Source organism: Trachemys scripta, chromosome 10, assembly GCF_013100865.1.
Source record: "Trachemys scripta elegans isolate TJP31775 chromosome 10, CAS_Tse_1.0, whole genome shotgun sequence".
NCBI classification, from domain to species: Eukaryota; Metazoa; Chordata; order Testudines; family Emydidae; genus Trachemys; species Trachemys scripta.
The window spans coordinates 8,557,166-8,578,068 of NC_048307.1; the positions used below are offsets into that span (position 1 = coordinate 8,557,166).

The 20,903-nt window shown below is 47.1% G+C and overlaps 1 protein-coding gene and 1 long non-coding RNA gene across 2 annotated transcripts in view; one reads left to right on the forward strand and one right to left on the reverse strand.

The window, feature by feature from the left end:
* The window catches only part of LOC117884424, a 28,827-nt gene that overhangs the window by 3,807 nt on the left and 4,117 nt on the right, over positions 1-20,903 (forward strand). Inside the window, exons 3-6 of the long non-coding RNA XR_004647557.1 lie at positions 2,877-3,055; positions 3,741-3,802; positions 6,888-8,664; positions 20,619-20,725. This is a non-coding gene — a long non-coding RNA (uncharacterized LOC117884424). The remainder of the gene's footprint in view (positions 1-2,876; positions 3,056-3,740; positions 3,803-6,887; positions 8,665-20,618; positions 20,726-20,903) is intronic.
* LOC117884421 (myosin-16) overlaps positions 1,274-20,903 on the reverse strand; it is a 49,134-nt gene continuing 29,504 nt past the window's right edge. The window contains exons 26-43 of the mRNA XM_034784798.1: positions 20,604-20,694; positions 19,054-19,110; positions 18,145-18,231; positions 17,236-17,481; positions 16,864-16,981; positions 16,517-16,644; positions 14,778-14,974; positions 13,508-13,640; positions 11,126-11,342; positions 9,711-9,847; positions 9,456-9,559; positions 8,401-8,593; positions 6,985-7,188; positions 5,137-5,262; positions 3,621-3,791; positions 2,844-3,044; positions 2,139-2,368; positions 1,274-1,658 (exon numbers count right to left, since the gene is read on the reverse strand). Coding sequence (XP_034640689.1) covers positions 2,165-2,368; positions 2,844-3,044; positions 3,621-3,791; positions 5,137-5,262; positions 6,985-7,188; positions 8,401-8,593; positions 9,456-9,559; positions 9,711-9,847; positions 11,126-11,342; positions 13,508-13,640; positions 14,778-14,974; positions 16,517-16,644; positions 16,864-16,981; positions 17,236-17,481; positions 18,145-18,231; positions 19,054-19,110; positions 20,604-20,694 — 2,614 coding nt within the window. The 3' untranslated portion in view covers positions 1,274-1,658; positions 2,139-2,164. The remainder of the gene's footprint in view (positions 1,659-2,138; positions 2,369-2,843; positions 3,045-3,620; positions 3,792-5,136; positions 5,263-6,984; positions 7,189-8,400; positions 8,594-9,455; positions 9,560-9,710; positions 9,848-11,125; positions 11,343-13,507; positions 13,641-14,777; positions 14,975-16,516; positions 16,645-16,863; positions 16,982-17,235; positions 17,482-18,144; positions 18,232-19,053; positions 19,111-20,603; positions 20,695-20,903) is intronic.

A 20,903-nucleotide genomic window follows, 5' to 3' on the forward strand; every position in this document is an offset into this window, starting at 1 on the left:
GTTGTGCATTTGATTTTTCCTTCCTAAGTGAAGGACTTTGCACTTGCCTTTAGTGAATTTGATCTTGTTGATTTCAGACTAATTCTCCATTTTGTCAAGCTTGTTTCGAATTGTAATCCTGTCCTCCAAAGTGTTTGCAACCCCTCCAAGCTTGACATCATCTGCAAATTTTAAAAGCATATTCCCCAGTCCATTATCCAAGTCATTAATGAAAATATTGACTTGTACCACATCCAGGACTGACCCCTGTGGGACCCCACTAAATACACCCTCCCTGTTTAACAGCAACACGTTGATAACTGCTCTTTGAATAGGGTTTTTAAAATCAATTGTGCACCTACCTTACAGTAATTTAATCTAGACCAGAGTTTCTTAGTTTGCTTATGACAACGTCTTACGGGATTGTGTCAAAAGCCTTACTAAAGTCTAGATATATCATGTCTACAGCTTCCCCCTTGTCCACTAGGCCAGTAACCCTGTCAAAGAAGGAAATCAGGTTGGTTTGGCATTGATCTGTTCTTGACAAATCCTCCAGCTGTTTCTTGGAACGGCCACTGTCCCCGACCGTGCTGCTACTGGAGCTGGGTCAGCATGTGTTCAGCCATCTTTGCTTCCGCCTCCCTTAGCTGCACAAATCTCTGATTCCAAGCATCACACATTTGAACCCATTGTCACAAGGGCCTGTATCATACAGATACACAATGCTGTATTTTTTCACCCCAGGAGAGTGTGTGCCAGTACATAGTAGTGTCTGGGTTGGAGACACTGATGGTCCAAAGCCATGTTCTGATTGGCTGGGCCTTTTTGTTGATGTCACAAAACTGCCCCCAACAGTGCATGGCTGGGACCTCATCACCAAAAGGATCTGGAAACTCTCTACAGCCCTTATGTTAAATGAGCAAAGGAAATGCTGTGCGAGTCCTCGTACATTGGGATTTAAAAGAATCCATGGCCTAGGACTTCATAGGTGTCAGTGTGATGTGTACCACAGCAACTTAGAGCAATAGCAGGGATAGAACTTAGATCCTTCCTCTCCAAAACCCCGGGTGAAAGGAGAACCTGCTTTTAACTGTTAGGATTAGAGGACCTGTGACACACAGCTGAGAAATTCTGATCCAGTAAAGGTAACTAGTACACTTGCACACTAGCCAACGTGGTTCAGTGCTGCTGAATTTAGTTTAAAAATGTTTTTTTGGACAGGAGGTCTCAGTGAATCAAACTGTCATCCTACAAACAGACAATCCGGCAGCATCTCCAAGTTTCTTTTCCATGCAGTAAGCTTTATTAAGACTATGCATTAAGACTATTAGTGTGAGGAATTATTTACAAGAGTCAGCCCACATCAACCAAATGCTTTACACCTTCCGTCCTTGACATGAAAATGTAAAATCCACATGAAAACAGACTCATTTCAACGGATAACAGCCAGACCTATATGATTTTGTGGTTTAATCCAGTCGGGGGAAGTACTGGTTTCAAGCTCTCCAGTGATGGGAACACACAGAACATTCTTTTATCCCCACAGATACACGTACATTCTTTGTTTCCATCTCTCTCCCTTTGTAGGCGTCTTCTTGATGGCTCTAGACTGCTATTTTCAATTCATCACTAGGGTAGCAATCTTGCAATGGGCAGCTGTTGGGAAGATGTGTGTCACCCTGGAAGGAAAGAGACATTGAAATTGGATTGCAATAGCAACTTCTTTATTTTTTAAAGCCTCCCTAGGGAGGAGGGGAAGAGGTGAGAAATGCTACAGTATCCATGTAAACACCCACTGGAACCTACTGATGCTCAGACCGGGCCAATGATTTCCTTTAATAGGGCCAAATCCTGACCAGGTATATCAGTTTTGAGCATAGGTTCTACTTGAGGGGTGTGGAGGGGACAGAAACTCCACTGCCTCTGAGCTAAAGAGCGACAGTGGAACTTCTGCATGATTCTAAGGCTGTAACAGCATCTATAACCATCACAGTCCTCTTCAATGTCACAATTCCTCTTCCCACATCAGCAGAGCCATGCAGAATGGCCCCGTCACCATTCATAGTGAATTCAGTGAGTCACCCAGGGTCAGTACTGAACCCGTGTTTCCGAATCCACCCCAGTTCCCTGTCTGAAAAAGGCCAGGCATGCAGCCCTACCAGCTGCAGGTTCAGAGCATAGGTGTCTATTCCCCCGAAGCGGACTTGGAAGCAGAAGACTTCGACACTTGGATGATCTCCACAGAGGTGAATCCCTTGCTCGCTGAGACCCGGTGCCTGGTGCGCAATTTGTTTAGTGCCGATTCAGCCATTCCAGCCCTTTCCTCTGCATCATCCAGCTCGTGCACCGTCTTTCTGTACTTTGCGATGCTCTGGTTAGCCTGCTCCTCCTGCGGACATGAGAAGATTTGGCTTATTTTTTTTAAGTCTTTATATCCGACCATGCCGGCACAAAACGGCTCTGACCTGTATTCCTTCAGTACAACCAATCAGGCAAAGTGTATAGTAAACTGTTGGACCAGGAATAAATAAATTTTACACACACATCCTCCAGATATTGGAGGTAACTTGTGAGGGCGGCCAACAGACTGCAAGAGGTTGAGATGACAATGTGCATTAATCTGATTTTTTGCAAAGGATAAGGCAGGTGGGTTTTTAGGTGGCTCTCTTTTTATAGGTACATTGGGGCTTGTATTATCAATGATGGCAGGAAAAGGGAGCATAAAACAGGAGCCTGATGACTGGAGGTGCTAATGCTACTGATGAACATGTATTTCAGGTTCTGTTTCTTTTGAAGATGCAATTTATGTGGTAGATATTATTGTGTGTGCACAAGAGGGGAGAGTTACAGTCTGGGGTACATACGGCCTCCTCAATTTGTCTCTTGTAAATCTTCAGCTTGTTCTGCAGCTTCTCCACAAGCTCCTGCATGCGCTGGTTGGTTTTGTGGTCCTCGTCTGTTTGGAAGATCAGCTCTTTCAGGCGGCGTTCATTCTTGTGCAGAGTTTTCACCGTCTCCACGTGACGCTTCTGTTCGGAATCTAGCTCCGTTTCCAGTTCCTTAATCTGAAAAGGAGGTAAAAACCAGGCAGGATATATTAGTACTGATTGTGTTTAGCATGATGGACATGGAGATCTGGAGTCACACTAAGAATCTGGAAAGTTTTTATTTACTGATGCAGGGGTATTTCAGTTGCAATAAATATGAAAAGAATCCCAATGAGACATCTCTGGATCCAATAGGACCTTGTGTGAACTGGGGCCAGGAGGACCCATCGGTGGGATGCTCGACAGAGAGATGGCTTGGCTAATGAGAATATGCCCTAGAGTTATAGCCAAGGACATTTAGGATCCAACCAGACATTGCATATGACACACAGGAGCAGCACTGACCTTTCATTGCATTGCAGTGGGCTGAGTATGGTCTGGGTGGATTTTAATTTCTCTAGAATATATTTTGCTATTATTTTCTCTCTTTAATTTAATTTAATCTATCTGGGATACACTGGCCCTTTAATAAAAACATTCCTTATTTTTTTTTTTTTCAAATATTTCTCCTGAGTACTAAAGCTCAGGTCAGGGAAGGGTTGGACGGCGGTGTTGGAAGACTTTTTTGGAGTAGATCTATCCAGTTTTTCTTACCCGGGTCTCAAGTTTCATGATAGTACGTTTTCCTCCTTTCAGGGCCAACTGCTCAGCCTCTTCCATCTTGACTTGCAGGTCTTTTATTGTGATTTCATAGTTCTTTTTGATCTTTTCCAGGTGCATGCAGTGATCCTGCTCCTGACGCAGCTCTTCTGCCATGCGGGAAGCCTAAGAGCAGGGTAAGAAACAGCTTGTCAGCATGGACTATTTATACTGAGCATTGGAAACTAGGATATTTAGACCTGATGTCCATATGCGGCCATATGGGGAATTTTTGCAGGATCTAGAAGTCTGTTCTATGCATCACAGTTTGCCTCTCGAATGGAAAGGCTCCCATTGACTTCAATGGGCTTTGGATCAGGCCTCAAGCCAGGAGATTTGCGCTTGCTTACTATCACAGGGGTATAGTATAAGATATTACCCATCCCTCTTATTAAGACAGTAATTTCTGCCTTTAGACAATCCAGTGCTTATGCTTTCCATCCTCCCCTGGGAAGAAGAGAGATTAGAACGTACCATAGGGTATGTCTACACTAGACAAATAAGTCAACTTATATTAGGTCGACTTACAGGCCCCGCAATAATTACTGCGGTGGAGCATCTCCAGACTACCCTCCTTGGATTGGTGGTGCGTGTCCTCCTCAGGAGCGTTTCCACCGACCTAAGAGGGGCAGTGTGGAAGCTGAGAGCCGTGAGCCTGGCTGCCCCACAGGCTCCTGGCGGGCTGCCCCCCACAACTCCATGTTCCCCACTGGGAACGGGAGGAAGCTACCCAGGACTTCTCCCCCCAATGTCCACTCCCCTCCAGAAGCCAGACTGCCTTGTCAGTTTCACAGCTCCCAGCCATGAAATTGACAAGACAGCCAAGGTTCAGAGCTGAGAGCAGGAGGGAGCCTCTGGGAGCAGGGTCCAGCCTGGGTTTCTTGCCCCGGGGTCTAGGTAAGGTGCTGTATGAACAAGCAATAGCTGAGAGCATAAAGAAGGCAGAATGTTCAGCCTTTTTTCAGGAGGAAATACTGAGCATTAACTCTACAGCTATCTATGGAATTTCTAAGGTGTCAATTGTTAAGTGCCAACTGAGAAATGTACTCCACATTGGCCACTCTTCTGCTCTCCATGCCAATTATGAATGGCATTGACTGGCTACGGGGGAGGGTGTCCAGTCTTTGGTTGGAAGCCTGATAGTTTCAATGTTAAGCCTTGAGGAAAGCGGGGACAAAACAGAAGGGGAAATGGAGGAGCTCCCCAGGATGCCATCAGTAATGCAGAAGATCCCTTCCCTAGCAGGGGGGACAGAACAGAAGTGGATTTCTCCAAGTCTCTTTTTGCCATATTGGTGGGCAGACGAGCTGATGTGTGCACAGCCCTTTGCAAATGGGAAATGCTACCTAAGTGCTAAGATTAATCAGTAACAATGCACTTCAAAATTGAGCAGTGTAGGAAAGAGCAGAATATACAACCTCCCCACCCCCAGGCTTCTAGGGACCATCACTGAGGGCTGGGTGCAACTTACATCAGCCATGGCTTTCTTGGCTCGCTCATCGGCCGCTCGGAATTCGCTGATCATCTCCTCATGTTCACTTGTAATGCGCATAAGGTCAGACTCCAGTTTGCGCTTTATCACCAGCAGGCTTTGGTTCTGAAGGGAGGAGGGAAGACTCAGTGACCCAGCCTAGCTTTATGGGCTATAACTTGGTCTTTGAGCAGATGATTTGGCACTTTGCTGGCTTGAAACTAGGGATGCATTTGGCCCTGTATGTTTATTTTACTTTTAGATCGGAAAGATTTTCCTTGGTAACCAATCTTGTTTCATGCGTCATATCCCTTTGTCTACGAAAGGGTTTGATTTTAATCCTGCTTCATTGTATTTGTGCGCATGTGTGTGTATTATTATTTCAAAGTTATATTGCAGTAGCATCCAGACGTTTTTGTCTATAGGCACTCAACACACACACGCACACACACACACACACACACACACACAATTGCTGTGCAAAGATCTTACAGCCTACATGTATCTTTTGCCTCATGGGAAATCTGATCTACATCTAATCACAATGTTTGCCAATGTGTATAGTTTAAGATTTTTTGTAAGGAGCCCAACTGCTAAGACAATTATACCTAGAAACATTACTAAATAACCAAACAAATGCATTGTATAGACTTTCAAGATCTTCAGCACTACAGCATCAAGTCTATGTACCACAATACTGTAGAGCAGGGGTAGTCAATAGGCAGACCACGGGCCAAATCCGGACCACCAGACACTTTTGAATGGTCCCTGAAATCTTTTTATTATTATTGTTACTGTTATTTTGTATTATTTTCTCTGGAGTCTAAACCTTGATTATACCTTGACCAAAAAATTTGGACCTTGACAAAAAAATAATTGACTACCCCTGCTGTAGAGTACAATGCAAGCACTGTGCAATATTAGTTCTGTATAACAAGCAAGCATCAGGCAGACTATGAGACATAAATACTGCCGAAAATTTAGCCTTTGAGCATCAGTTACAAGTACATGTATTTGTTATGTTTTTTATGTCTCTGATAAAAAGTGGCATTTACATCTGTTTAGATGAACAAAGTCCCATGATCATCTCAGTATGCAAATGCTTCTCTCTATTATTAGTCCTTTCCAGCAGTTTATCTTGTAGACCTTCCCCTTCTTTGGAAATCCTTTGCACATTTAGTCCATCCTTTATGGAAAAAGGCCTAGAGAATGTAATAAATAATGATAAACCATCTCTAGAATTTTGAAACCAGCGCACAGAATCCTATAGGACATCATTGTCTTTGCATTCTGTAGGATGGTTTAAAATTTCAGTCAAATGGATCTCACTCTTCATTAAATTCTAGGGGTAAAATCCTGACACCAGTGAAGCCGATGGCAAAATTCACATTGACTTCAGTGGAGCCAGCATTTCACCCTATAGATTTTTAAAGGGGCATTTTCAAAAGCATCAGCATTGTCCTAACTCTGCCCCCACTGGCGTCAATGGATCATAGACTTGGGCCAACGCTGAGCATTTTCCAATATCCCATCCTTAGTGTAATATCCATACAACCCTCTTGGTAGAGTTCATCGTAAATTCTATAGGACTTTCCCCAGAAGGAGTAATATCATATTTAATTCTTGATGGGTCGAATCCTGCAATGCTTACTCAGGCTGTCGCTGAAGTCACTGGGAGTTTTGCGGCTATATTTGGCTCTAATAAAATCAATCGGATTTTTATTTATTCTTTCATAACATTTCCTTTACAGCGCAGTACAGTCTCATCAAGCACGACAGCATTTTAAGGCCAGCAGCGGAGCAAACAGTACAACGACCCTGTATCAAGAGTGTGGTATTGGTTTTCACCTGGACATTGATTTCGTTGTGCCTCTCAGTGATCTCTATCAGCTCCTGCTCCAGGAGTTTGCGAGAGCGCTCGCTGCCCTCCAGCCCAGCGCGCATTTCTTCCAGCTCGGTCTGTGTCAGGCTGAGGCGGCGTTCCTGGAGGTTGTACTGTTCCCGGAGTTCCTCGTGCTGGCGAGCATCTTCATCCATCTGAATCTGAAGATCCTGAAGGCAAAAGAGGGATCAGCATGATTAAGAAGCATGCAGAGGAAGCTGCGAAGTACCAGACGGCCCACCCATCTCCTTTTCTTTTCTCCTATTTTGTTAAAGGGACATTGTCCAGTTAAAAATCACGATGTCTGATTCTGATGTCACTTATGCCTGCTTTACACCAGTGCAACTTCTTTGACTTCAGTGGAGTTAGTCCTGATTTGCACCAGTGTCAAAGAGCAAAATAAAGCCCACATATTTAAAAAACGAAAACAAATGTACTTTTCAATGCTGTTACACCACCTTAGGTGAGTGGTTCTCAAACTGTGGGTTGAGACCCCAAAGTAGGTCGCGCCCCCATTTTAATGGGGTCTCCAGGGCTGGCTTAGACTTGCTGGGGCCAAAGCCAAAACCCAAGTCCCACTACCTGGGGCCGAACCTGAAGCTCGAGGGCACTGGTGCTAAGATTACAGGCCCCTTGCCTGGGACTGAAGCCCTTGGGCTTCGATCTTGGTCCCCCACCCAGGGGGTGGGGCTTGGATGGGCTCAGGCTTCAGGCCCCTCTCCTGGGGTCATGTAGTAATTTTTCTTGTCAGAAGGGGGTTGTGGTGCAATGAAGTTTGAGGACCCCGGACTAGGTTATTAGAGTCACATCCTCAGCTGCGGTGAGACCAGTTTACACCAGCTGAAGATCTGGCCTTTAAAGGTTTTTTATTTTTTTAATTTTTTAATCTAAATTTGGTTTGCCCTTTTTATGTTGTTGGTATCCTTTTTGCAGTTCTCTGAGCTCGGACAAAGAAAACAGACTGGTAAGTTTCACTTTTCACTTCAGTTGATTTCTAGTCAATTTCACTTTCAGGTTCTCCTGCACTGGAGTGATGAAGCACTGTTTGGTTTGCAAACACTGCAGGGCACTGTCTATTACAATCAAAACCGTTTTCATTGCAATTTTTTTAATTGCATGGAAATGTTTCTGCTGGTCTGAGATTTTGTAAAAGCCTGTGCGCCTGGTTTTTCTCTCACAACAGTTGTACCCCATTGATTTGGATGAAGTTACTCCTGACTTACATCCTTTGCTTACAAAACCTGAATTTGGGGGCAAATGTGACCTGACAGAGTCTCTCTAAACAAGGCTGTATATTCCACTGCCTAGAGTTATTATATGTAAAAAGATGTAACTGGATAGAGTTTTCCCTTCAGGGTCCGGCTTCCTCCTCTCCAGTTTACCTTGATCTGCTGCTGCAGTTTTTTCAGTGTCTTGACAAGCTCACTGTTGTTCCTGTTGGCGTGATCCAGCTGGATTTCCATTTCATTCAGATCCGTCTCCATCTTCTTCTTGAGCCTGAGCGCTTCAGCACGCCCCTTAGCCTCCATCTCCAGACTTGACTGCAGAGATTCAATTGCACGCTGATGATTTTTCCTGCGGATTCCAATGAAGCACAAGTTGGATCATTCTGTTACACTTGAGTGCAGCCCAGCCTTTGGCTTTAGGTGGGTAAAACCAAGGGATTGTTCATGAAATTATAAAAAGGGATCATTTCAGAAACTCTCTGAAAATGGGATTCTTGATCCCAGCAGCCACCCTGATCCCAAACACTTTCCTTCTTAGAGTACTTCATACTAATAAGTATAGATTTGAAATGGACCAACACTTCTCCAATGAGGTAGCTAAGCACTGGAAATAATCCTGAGAGTTTAACGTGATAATTGTGGTTTATCACGTTTCCCTGAGATACAATATTTTGTATCTTTTGTGAACATTAGAAGTCTAAGGATTACTAGGCTGGCTCAGAGCCAAGGTCCATCTAGTCCAATATTCTGTCTACGACACTAGCCAACAGCATAAGCCTCAGAGGAAGGTGTAATAACCCTGGTTGTGGGATAATCTGCCTCCCATATTAGGTCTCATCCTACTCTAATAGAGACTGGCGTAAGTTCTGAAGCAGAAGTCTGTTCTGATGGTAGCTAAGAAATGTATTAGGAGCCAGATTTTGTTCTTAGTTATGCAGCGCAACATCTTGGACTTTGGTGACCCCACGCAGCTGTAACAGAGAGCTGGATTTGACCCAGAATCTCCTACAATCACCTGCTTCTTAATGTTAACACAAGATCCCTTGATCATACAGCCACTAGATCAGGTCAAATCTAACAGATCACCCAAGCAAATGTGGGCTTCTTTCATTGAATGAAAGAATATTCATATTGGGACCTTACACCTCCTCACGGCATATTGAGTCAGAAAGCTCTGCGTGTGTATCTTTGAGCACTTAAATATTCCATACCTTGTAGCTTCAAATTCCTCTTCCTTCTCATGGATTCTTCTGTCAATGTCAGCCTTCACCTGAGCTAGTTCAAGCTGAATACGGATCAGTTTGCTTTCTTCAACCTGCCAGCAAACATACAATAGAGGTGTGACTGAATGGCTTTTCAGAGGTAAAATCTGTATAACTTATCTGCTGGAATATGGCCAGGAGGTTATGTACTAGTCTGATGTGTCCCCCTCATATGTAGTTGTCACAACTGGATACAATTATTACCTCCAGGGAAGACTCTGCTTCCTCTAGCGCCATCTGCAGTTCATCCTTCTCAACCTCCAGCTTCTTCTTTATCTTCTGTAGCTCATGTACACTTCTTCCTCCCTCACCCAACTGGTCAATCAGATCCTTAATCTCCTCTGAGGAAGAAAAATGGAGATTTCATGGGATGGGTGTATTCCAGGACTGGGAACTTTTAACAAGTGCCACCCGTACTGATCCTTTGAAAGCAAATGGCTTGAGATAGTTCCAGTCAAGCGATCAACACTGCACCAAGGGAGATTTCAGTTAGACAGTAGGAAAAACTTTCTCACTATAAGGATAATTAAGTACTGGAATCTGTTACCCCAGGAGGTTGTGGAATCTCCATCATTGGAGACTTTTAAGAACAGGCTAGACAAATATCTGTCAGGGATGGTCTAGGTGTACTTTGTCCTGTCTCAGCACCCGGGACTGGACTAGATGACCTCTCAAGGTCCCTTCCAGCCCTATATTTCTATGACTCTACTTCCAATCAATTGGCCTTTGCTTTCATTTCTAAATGTTACTCTGGATTTCCGAATGAGGCCTGTTGGTAGCCCGTGTTCAGGGAGATGGAAAAGAGCCATCAGAAATTCTCCACAGTCTCTCTCTGCTTCTTCCTCCCTCCTCTCAAATGGTTGCTCTTCCTAAGTGAAAACAAGACTCCATGCAGTCTGGGCTCTGTGCCAGCCACTGTAGGCTGGAGCAAAGGATGGAGGGGGCAGGGAGTATCAGGGCTGTGCCACTGAGTCCATCATTATTTATTTTCTGTGGGCCACACTGCCAGAGGGTCATAACTCCTCCCAAATATTCATGGAGTTATCCTCACAATACCCCTGGCAGGAAGGTCAGTGTCATTTGCCCCATTTTACAGACGGGTAAACTGAAGCAAAGAGAGATTAAGTGACTGGCTCAAGATCACAGAAAACTCTGTGGCAGAGCTGGGAATGGAATCCAAGCCTCATGTATCCTAGTTGATTGCTTTAACCACTAGTCCATCATTCCCCCTATTATCTGGTTCTCGTGATGATAACCCCCCACCCAATGGATGCCCTGGGGTCATGGCCCCTACTTTAGACCAGTGGCCACCAAGAAGCAACTGACCCGAAGCACAATCTTCCTGTCTCCTGAGCCCCTCTTGTCCCCCCCCCCCGGCACTATATATTTATCTACGTTACTTTCACAATTTACTTTGTGTTTGTGCGTGGGGAGGTGTTAGTGAGTTGGTGAATTTCACCCCAAGAGCAGAATTTGGCCCATCATTTGGAATGTCATCAGAAATACATTCACAAAGAGAACGTGAGTATCAGCTGGGAGAAGCTACAGCCCATCATTCTGTGTAAACCGGGGGCTTTGGGGATGTGTGGAGGTTGTTTTTACATGGAATCAGTGCTTACCCTGGAGGGTCTTGTTTTCCTTCTTAACAGATTCCAGATGCTCTAGGGCTTCCTCATAGGCAGTTTTGAGTTTGAAGTTTTCCGTCATGTAGATGCGGCAATCCTTCTGGGAATTGTCCAGCTCCACCTGCAGCTCTTCGCATTTCTGCTGCCACTCCGCCAGCATCTTATCAAAGGCCCTTTGCTTCTTGTCCAGGGCAGCACAAGCAGCATTGGCCTGCAAGCAGAAAGCCAAGCATTCACGGCAGACAAGTTTTTCTTTACACATCACTTCTGAGCATGTCCTGCCAGCTAGTCACGGTTAAATTGGCAGCAGCTCCAGTGACTGGCAGAGTTCCTCTTAGTCATTCTGAATGGATGATTAAAATATTTGCTTGGCTTTCTTTCCCTGCTGCTAGGAATTTGGCAAGACCACCAAGCTGCTTTCAGTGTGATGGCCTCCCTCAATTCTGCGGTTATAGGGGAGCAAATGTTTCCCATTTCAGACATATCGCGTACAGATGCGCTGGTAGGAATTCTTGTGGTCGACTACTGTGGCTCTTTTGAAAGCATTTTGGCTTCAGTTGCAAACAAGACGCTATCCAAGGCAATTTTAGATTGTGTTAAACTGAATCACCATCAAAGGGAAAGGATAACAGGGTATTTTTCTTTTCTGGAGCTTTATGGCTTTTAATCATGAATATGCCTTGCATCCTTACTATCCAAAGCTGGGCTTCATTAGAGGGAAATGATAGCAAAACACCCCTTTGCCCCAGGGATGTAACCATGGGCAGTGCATATCGTAGGCTGAGGGAGGCCGTGCCTCCCCAAACAGCCCAGCGTGGCCCCGCCCATGCTCCGCCCAGAAGGCTAGGCTTGCCCTTCCCTCTTGGCCCCAGCCCAGGCAGGCTGGCTGCTCCTCTCCAGGAAATAGGGTTGCCAATTTTGGTTGGACGTGTTCTTGGAGATTTAATCACATGACATAATCTTTAATTTGTGGAGTCTCCAGGCCAGTCCTGAAGGGTTGGCAACTCTACAGGAAGCAGGCTGGGACTTGGGGTGGCTGGGGTCACCCAGCGTTAGGGGGCCCCCCCAAGCTCTGGGGCTGCACTACCCAGTGCTGGGGTGGGGGGGGTGGCTACTGGGGCTGCCCGCCCTGTGCTAGAGGGGTGGGCTGGCGGCGTGGAGTTGGGGGAGCCACGCGCCACCTGCCCAGCATGCTGGGGGGCCGGGCTGGTAGCCACGGGGGGGGCGGCGTGGCGCTCTGGGCTCCATCAGAGGAAGGAGGGCGGGAGGGGCTAGCCTTCCCGAGCCGGCGAGTCACCTACCGTCCATGGATGTAACGCAGTGAGGTAGGGTTGTCTGCTCCTGCGGCCTGATCCAAAGCCCATTGCAGTCATTGGAAAAACTCCCATTTAGTTTACTGGGCTTTGGAGCACCCCGTAGTCCTGATTTAACTAGCATTTTTATTCCCATTTCCCACCATTGCACTGTTATTGGTGCATCTAGACTAGTGGTAGCAAAGGTGGAAATGCTAGCGTAAACCGGCAGCACCAGTCACTAGTGTTTTCACTGCAGGGCTAGATGACATGATGATTAAAACACCAGTGGCCAGTCCACACTAGCATTCCCACCGTTGCTGCAAACAGTGGCGGTCCAGCACTGGCAAATGCGAAGGACAAGGGCATTGTAGACACAGGCTTCGGAGAGGGTTACCTGGTGCTGCAGCTAGGACGGGCTGTCTGGCCACATGGACTCTTGCTTTTGCTGCTACTGGAAGCTGGTTAATTAGCCTGACTGAAAGGAACATGCTGTATGTCCATATGGAATGTCTGTGACTATCCTCTGGGGTAGGCAACCTATAGCAAGCGTGCCAAAGGCGGCACGCGAGCTGATTTTCAGTGGCACTCACACTGCCCGGGTCCTGGCCACCGGTCCAGGTGGCTCTGCATTTTAATTTAATTTTAAATGAAGCTTCTTAAACATTTTAAAAATCTTATTTACTTTACAGACAACAATAGTTTAGTTCTATATTATAGACTTGTAGAAAGGGACCTTCTAAAAACGTTAAAATGTATGACTGGCACGCGAAACCTTCAATTAGAGTGAATAAATGAAGACTCGGCACACCACTTCTGAAAGGTTGCCGACCCCTTCTCTGGGCTTTCACACAGTGGGATACGTCTAGTGCCTTGCTCCTGCTGGTAATGCAAGATTTTGTCTTTACTTTAATAAACTCAGTAGAGACCATAAAAATCATGTGAATGAGGGGCCTGGCCCAAAGTCCATGGAAATTGACAGAGGGACTTCAGTGGGCTTTAAATCAGGTTCTAGGGTTTCCTGGGATGTTTTGTTCAGGCATATGTTGGCAGGAATCCAGCTTTGCATCATCAGGTCCCTTACCTTTTCCAAGTCAAGAGTGAGGTCTTCCACTTCTATCTGAAGCCTCTGCTTGGTTTTCTCCATGCTGGCGGCCCGGGCTTGGGCAGCTTCGGCTGTCTCCTCTGCCACCTGGAGCCTAGCAGCCAGCTTTCTCCTGAGGGTGGAAGGTTTTAAAGCGTAAGCTGAAGAAAGCAGAGGGAGAGAGGCTTGCCTATCTGTTCCCTCCTCAGACACGTTCACTGTTTTAACCTTCAGAGGGACCTACCAAGGTCAGGAGGTCTGCAGAAGCCTGACTGAGAATGGTACTGTCCTATCTGTGAATGGCACGTGCACCGTTTAGTTTATTGTTTTTTCAGTGTTAAATTTCAATCCGGCGCATTTCACGGTGCCTGCCATTCGGCTTTGCAAATAAACGCTGGGCTGAGTCTGCGCGGAAGGGCTCCGCACCAGCAGGACTCTTCCGAGATTTTGCTGCTGACGCGGCGAGAACACGTCCAGAGTTGCTGGGGGGTATATGCCAGAGAAGGGACCCAGCAGCACCCCTAACAGTGTGCAACATGCTCGTCTCTTCTACTGGAAGGAGTGGTCGGGGCCACCGTTCAGACCTCTGCTCTTGGGTGGTTTGCTGGCACTGAGCTCTCCTTGACCTGGTACATAGGGGTCTCAAGGAGTAGGACTGCAAAGAGGGGAAAGGTAAATTGTCCCCTTTCCCTCCTCAGCCAATGCCCGGTCCATCGAATCTAAAGTAAACCAGACCTATTCAAGCTGAGTCAAGAGATGTAAACCGGGGCTTTCAGGCTAAGAGCTCTCCTCGTGGTGGCATGGATTCTCACAGTGCTCTTTCCAGACGGACCATGGCCAAGGGGGCTCCGCTTTTAGCCTGTGCAGCTTCGATAATCTCTTAGTTCCCCAGGGCAGAGTGCCTTACTCCGGTTTGGTAGCCCCTTTCCCCGTGATACTGCTATTGACTCCACGGGGGCTGACTGAGGAGTAAAGTACCGCTCAGGTGCGAGTAGGGGTATCTGAACCTGGCCCTTTATTAGGAATGTGTCTGCGGTGTTTGATACCGGGCAGCAATGGGGATTTAGCTCTCAGCATCCCTTATTTATTATTACAGGCAACATTCCCTCTTTCTCCTCCTGACCGGGATGCTCTCGCTTCCTCTTCAGCTTTTTCAAGTGGAGCCTCACAAGCTCACAGCCCTAAACTCTGACTCGCTCCACAGCCAACCTGAATACTGGCCCTGGCGACCCCCATCCCCTCTCCGGCGCCTTGAAAGCCGAACGCTCACTTGGTCTCTTCCAGCTCTTCGGTTCTTTGAATGGCATCCGTCTCGTATTTGGTCCTCCACGTCGTGACTTCGGTGTTGAGTTTGGAGACCAGGCGTTGCAGCTCGGCTTTGCCCTCTTGCTCTTCCTCCAGCTGCTCTTTTATCAGGTCCAGATCATGTTTTGTGTTGGCCAGGCTCACGACAGCGGCGCTACGGGACTGGAGATACCAAAACCACCATGAGTTACTTGTCCTTTGGGAGCACAAAGGAAGTCCAAGACTATAACAGGGTTCAAAAAAGAACTAGATAAATTCCTGGAAGATAGGTCCATCAATGGCTATTAGCCAGGATGGACAGGGAGGCAACCCCATGCTCTGGGCATCCCTAGCCACTGTTTGCTGGAAGCTGGCAGTGGACGACAGGGAGATGGATCACTTGCCTCTGTTCATTCCCTCTGGGGCACCTGGCATTGGCTACTGTTGGCAGACAGGAGACTGGGCTAGATGGACCCTTGGTCTGACGCACGATGGCTGTTCTTATGTTAATGAAGGCACTGGAGTAACTTCCTGGCCTTTCGGTGCCCAGATGGAACAACTCAGATCTGAGCCTGTTAGAAACATTTTAGGCCAGAAATACAAATATATTCACAGTCACGGGGCCAGTTTCCACTCTCCGTACATAGGTGTTACTGCTTTGCCATGAATGAGTTGCACATGCACTCATATAACGGAGAGCAGAATTTGGCCTTGCACCGTTCTCAACGCTTTGGCGTGGTGTTTCACTTGATTTACCACGGAAAACCCATTCTGTGCTCCTGCTAAGCCGAGAAACAGCGTCTGCCGTGACTGAGATGTACTGATACACCAGTAGAGCGATGCAGCAAGTAAACGGAGCCTGCCTGCGGAATATGCTGAGTGCCTCCAGGGCAGAGGAGGTACTTGAAATATTGCCATAGTTTTCAGTCTAATTTGTTCCAACTGTAACTCAACTGGAGTCATCTGCAGTGAGATCCAGTAGTTGGGGCATAGAAGGGGAAGTCAGGAGAACTGTGTTCTATTCTCAGTTCTTCCACTGACTCAAGTAAGACCTCTGAAGGTTTGTCTACACTGTGATAAAGCACCCGCAGCACGGCTGGCCCGGATCGTCTGGCTAAAGCTGACGGGGCTTGGGCTGCGGGGCTATAAAAACGGTCAGTGGTCTCAAACTAGGGCCGCCGCTTGTTCAGGGAAAGCCCCTGGCGGGCCGGGCCGGTTTGTTTACCTGCTGCGTCTGCAGGTTCGGCCGATCGCGGCTCCCACTGGCCGCGGTTTGCCGCTCCAGGCCAATGGGGGCTGCAGGAAGGGCGGCCAGCACATCCCACGGCCCGCGTCGCTTCCCGCAGCCCCCTTTGGCCTGGAGCAGCAAACCGCAGCCAGTGGGAGCCGCGATTGGCCGAACCTGCAGACGCGGCAGGTAAACAAACCGGCCCGGCCCGCCAGGGGCTTTCCCTGAACAAGCGGCGGCCCTAGTTTGAGAACCACTGCCCTAGGTCTCATTTCCTTATCTGTAAAATGGGACTAATGGTACCTACAACTGGATAAAAAGTGCTGTTAATGGTATTATTTGTTACCCCAGGGATGAACTGGACCAGGCTGATTTTCCATGGCTAGAGGTGAGTCATTAACACAATAAAAGGTTTGTTTCTCTGAAGAGAGCAGGGTATGGGATGGCAATTAGTGCAACTATCCAACAGCAGCCCCCTCTTGGACTATCATCCACACCTTCGATTCTTCATCCAGCTGCCTCTTCAAGTCATCCACCTGAGAGGTGAGGGTAGTCTTCATGCGGGCAATCTGGGTGAGCCTGCTCTGAGATTCCTCATGCTCCCGGCTCAGCTCACTGTTTTCAGCTACAAATAAAGTGCAAAACAAGCGTGAGATGAAATAATTCTGCCCTCATGAACTGAAAGAGATCACGAGGCTGGACTGTCACGACCTTGCCAGAAAGACTTTGCAGCGCAAGAGATGGCTAGAGGAGATGGGGACAGGGCTGCCAGAGCTAGATGGGAAAAAGGGGAAGAGGAGGCACAGTATGGCACAGACATGTCAAAGGAGAGCAGGGCGTTTACCTTGGAGTCTTGTCCTGATGGCGTTAGTTTCAGCCTGGTTCTTCTCCATCTCAGCCAGCCTGGAATTGGCCTCAGCCAAGTTGTCTTCCAGCTTGCGGACATGGGCGTCAGCATTCAGCTGTAAATGAACGGTGAGGTCAGTCATACAAAAGCAAAGTCTGACTTGAAGGGCCAAGTTCTGCTCCCCAGCACACCCAGTTTGTCCCATTAGCTAGCATTCTAATGGAATGGACCAGGCGAGTGGGATGTGGGCCTGGCGCTCCAAGGTGCTGAATAGCCTCTGCTTCAGGTGACATTGAAGGGGTTCAGCACATATGCAGCCCGCCTGGTTTCCCTGCTGGGTTTCAGAGACACTGGCTGTTTGCTCCTTACCTTGGATTTCTGGATGGTCTCTATGGTGGCGCTGAGGTCCTCGATCTCGGCCTTCATGACCTGCTTGTCTTTCTCCAGCTTGGACTTGACCCTCTGGAGGTTCTCCGCGTGCTCCGCCATCTCCGCCATGGAGTCTGCATGCTTCTTGCGCAGAGTCGAGGCCGTGGCTTCGCTTTGCAAGGCTGCCTCCTCCAGCTCACGCCGCAGCTTCAGCAGCTCGGCCTCACGCTTGCGATTCTGATCAATCTGCGGAGGGACAGAGCACAAACCATCCACCAGGATCGGGAGAGCCGCCGATTCTCAGCATGTTCCTCAAGGGGCTGTTTTGTTTGAAAGGCTTTTTGATGCCTTTTGTCTTGTTTTGTTTCACCAGCTCCACCCTGGTGTAACTTCATTAGTGAGTTTACCGCTGGCTACCAGGACAGATCCCCCAGAAGGCAAAGCATCCGGGCTGAAGTTCAAACAGAAACGTTCTTTGGACTTCAGTCCAAATGTTTTCATTGTGGAATCAATGGAAAACTCTGCCCAAGTCATCTGCCACCCCCCTTCTCCATGTTAGTAAATGAGTTCCTCATCTGAGAATCTAAGGGTTTTATACTGCTACGTATCACCATAGTTTCTGAGTGATGTCCATGTAAAGTCAATAGCAATAGTGAAGTTCATGGCAGACTTCCTGGAGTTTCTGACGTGTGTCCCTGTTGGGGGTCAAACTCTGCTTGGGGAAGGTTTTGGGGGAGTTGGGGGTTGGTAAAGGTTTGGTGATACAAGGGGGTGTAGAATCTTGCCTGCTTACTAGCACAGTGCAGATTCTGAAAATGCTCCTGGAGATATTCCCAACTCACTAATGTTTTGCTTTCTTCAAGGAGGGGGACCAAAGGGTCAGATGCCCTTCTCTGGTCAGTTCCTAACCTGAGCAGTAGTGGCACCTCCGGCCTCTTCCAATCTGTCGCTGAGATCCTCAAGGTCACGGGAGAGGTCGCTGCGCTGTTTCTCCACCTGGTGGGAGGGAAGGAAAGAAATTCTTACTCACTGACGAAGCTAAATTCTCCCATGGCCTTTTTTTAAAAGCATGACTCTGTCAGAAACCACGATCAGAGTGAGCTCAGGAGTGGGACCCAGGAATTCCTGAACGCTAATCATTGGTGCCTGCTGTGTCCATGGGCAAGTCCCTCCATGCCTCCGTTTTCCCATCTGTGCAATGGGACTAATAATACTTATCTGCCTCGTAGCTTGTTGGAAAATTCATAAGTTATCATTTGTACAGCACACTGAAATGGAAAAGTTATGTATTCATGCTGTCCATTCATAGCCACAGATTGTATGTAGGGCATGCTTTTACAGTACATCCTTTTGGAGAGTGGATTATCTACAGCCTTTTCTGCTATCACTAGATCTGATAATATAGTTATTAGTCAAATCCCTACAATTGGCTTAGGGAATTGTACATATAAGGTTTGTTATACAAGATACATACATAGTTACATATCTGTAAAGAGCAAAAGGGACAATTTCTTTTATTAAAGCCAGGATGGGATCCACCCTGTTCTGCCACAGATTTCCCCTCCAACTGGTCAGCCCCTGAACTGCAAGGCTCCTGTTTGCAGTGGGCAGGTAGTTCACTCTTCATGGCCCATTCAGTCTACACAGATTTCAAACCAGAGGGCGGCTACATACTGGTAGGTCCTTGTGGTGTGAGCACCTGCCCACTGATAGCTGGACAGAAAGCAAAGTAGAGTTCAAGACTGGTCTTCACACCATTGCTGATTTTATCAGGGACTTGCAACATACAGTCTTCTCTCTTTGGAAGGATATTTTTACCTTAGCTCGCATAGCCCGTTCAGCTTCCAGTTCCTCTTCCAGCTCCTCAATACGGGCCTGTAAGACACACACAAGCATATCAAGTGATCGGACAAGCAACAGTAAACTGTCCAGTGTTTATATCTGAGTAGCTGAGGGAATGAGAAAGAACCTGCATGAACACATCTGTAAATTCTAACGTCTGTACTCAGTCAGAACACCTGTCAACTTCTGAGGGAGTTTTCCCTGGGAAGGTCCTGTAGAATTTGGCCCTAGCTAAACTGTAAAAGACCAACATTCGAGACTGTTGTCACCAGGCCTTTTTTCTCATTCCTGAGGAGTGTCACATCTCGTGTGGGTAGTGAGTCCTTGGAAAGAAGACCAATTTACATGGGGAAACTTGTTAGTAGAGTTGGGCAGAAAATAGGCATTTTTTTCATGACACATTTTGACTTTTCAGTGAAATATTTGAAAACTGAACTATTCCAGGCGAAACCAGAAATATTGCAGGGCACTGCCGTGCCTTGTGGGAATTGTAGTTTGGGTGCCTTATGGGCTGGGGTCTCTGGCTGGACTACATCTCCCATGATTCACAACTTTATCCCCTCTTGGTCAGGGGAAGGAAAACTTCATAGGAGTCCCCGTGCTTTGTTTCGATGCCACATTTTTGACCAGCCATACGTGTGCGGTAGATACAAATAGACCAAGAGGTGCCTGCACTAGATCACTTTCCTTCTTGCCGCATCATTGTGACAGGACATCTGTGATGAGTTTTAAGTTCAAAGCGGAGGCTGCAGTTTTCCGGCCATAAAAGGAAATAGGGTCTAGTGCAAGTAGCTGGAACAAAAGACGGGGCGGAGCTCAGAGCTGACTGAGTCCCTGACTCATTGTGAGTTGTAGGGCAAGGGACTCCACATTCTGGGGCTTCAGACAGAGCAGCTAGGGGGAAAAAAAAAAAATCAAAATTTCCCTGAAAAAAACCCACACAGGTGCTGCCTTTGAGCTGAGCTTTGCATAATGTATTTACCTGGAAAAGGAAGGGGCTATCCGACTATTGTATGACTTACTGGAAGAGAAGAGTATCGAGATCTTAAAAAACAATAGGGCCTTGTCTCCATTTTAACAGAATGGTTTAAAAGAGCTGGGTTGCTGTTTTGCACTGGATTTCTTAGAATAATTTCCGTAGAAGAAAAGGAAGTTGACATTTGTACTTGTCCTGTAAAGAATGGATAATAGATCCGACCCCACCAGGGGATAGATGGTGATCTCCTTTAAACGGGTTTGAACCTGGAGTAGCTTCATTGACTTCAGCAGAGTTACACCAGTTTACACTGACGGGCCAGAGTGGCGAATCTGGCCCTAGCCACAAAGGTTTGGTGTTATTGGAGCTTTGGTTTGAGGAGTTTTTCCACGAATGACATGGGTCCCTAACAGCCAATCCAGCTCCCTAGAACGCGAGTGGATTGACTTCTCATGTGAGTTTGGACAGTCCCTTTGATACTAGCAAAGGAAAACCGGACAGTCTTGAAATAGGATGTAAAGGGCAAGAGAATAGTCAGATCATTCCTCACCTGGTGTTCTTTCAGTTTCCTCTGCAGTGTGGAATTCAGAGACTGTTCATCTTCCACCTTAGAACTGATTGAATTGATTTCCATGTCTCGCCTGCAAGAAAAGGCACAAGAAACCCCGTCAGGTGAGAGGGAGGTGTCACATGGTGGGTGGTCCTTTTTACAAGGGTTCAGAGGACTGGGTAAGAACTCCACTAGGAACCCTTGACTCTAGGCTGGGATGGCCAACCTGAGCCTGAGAAGGAGCCAGAATTTACCGATGGACATTGCCAAAGAGCCAAAGTAATACGTCAGCAACCCCCC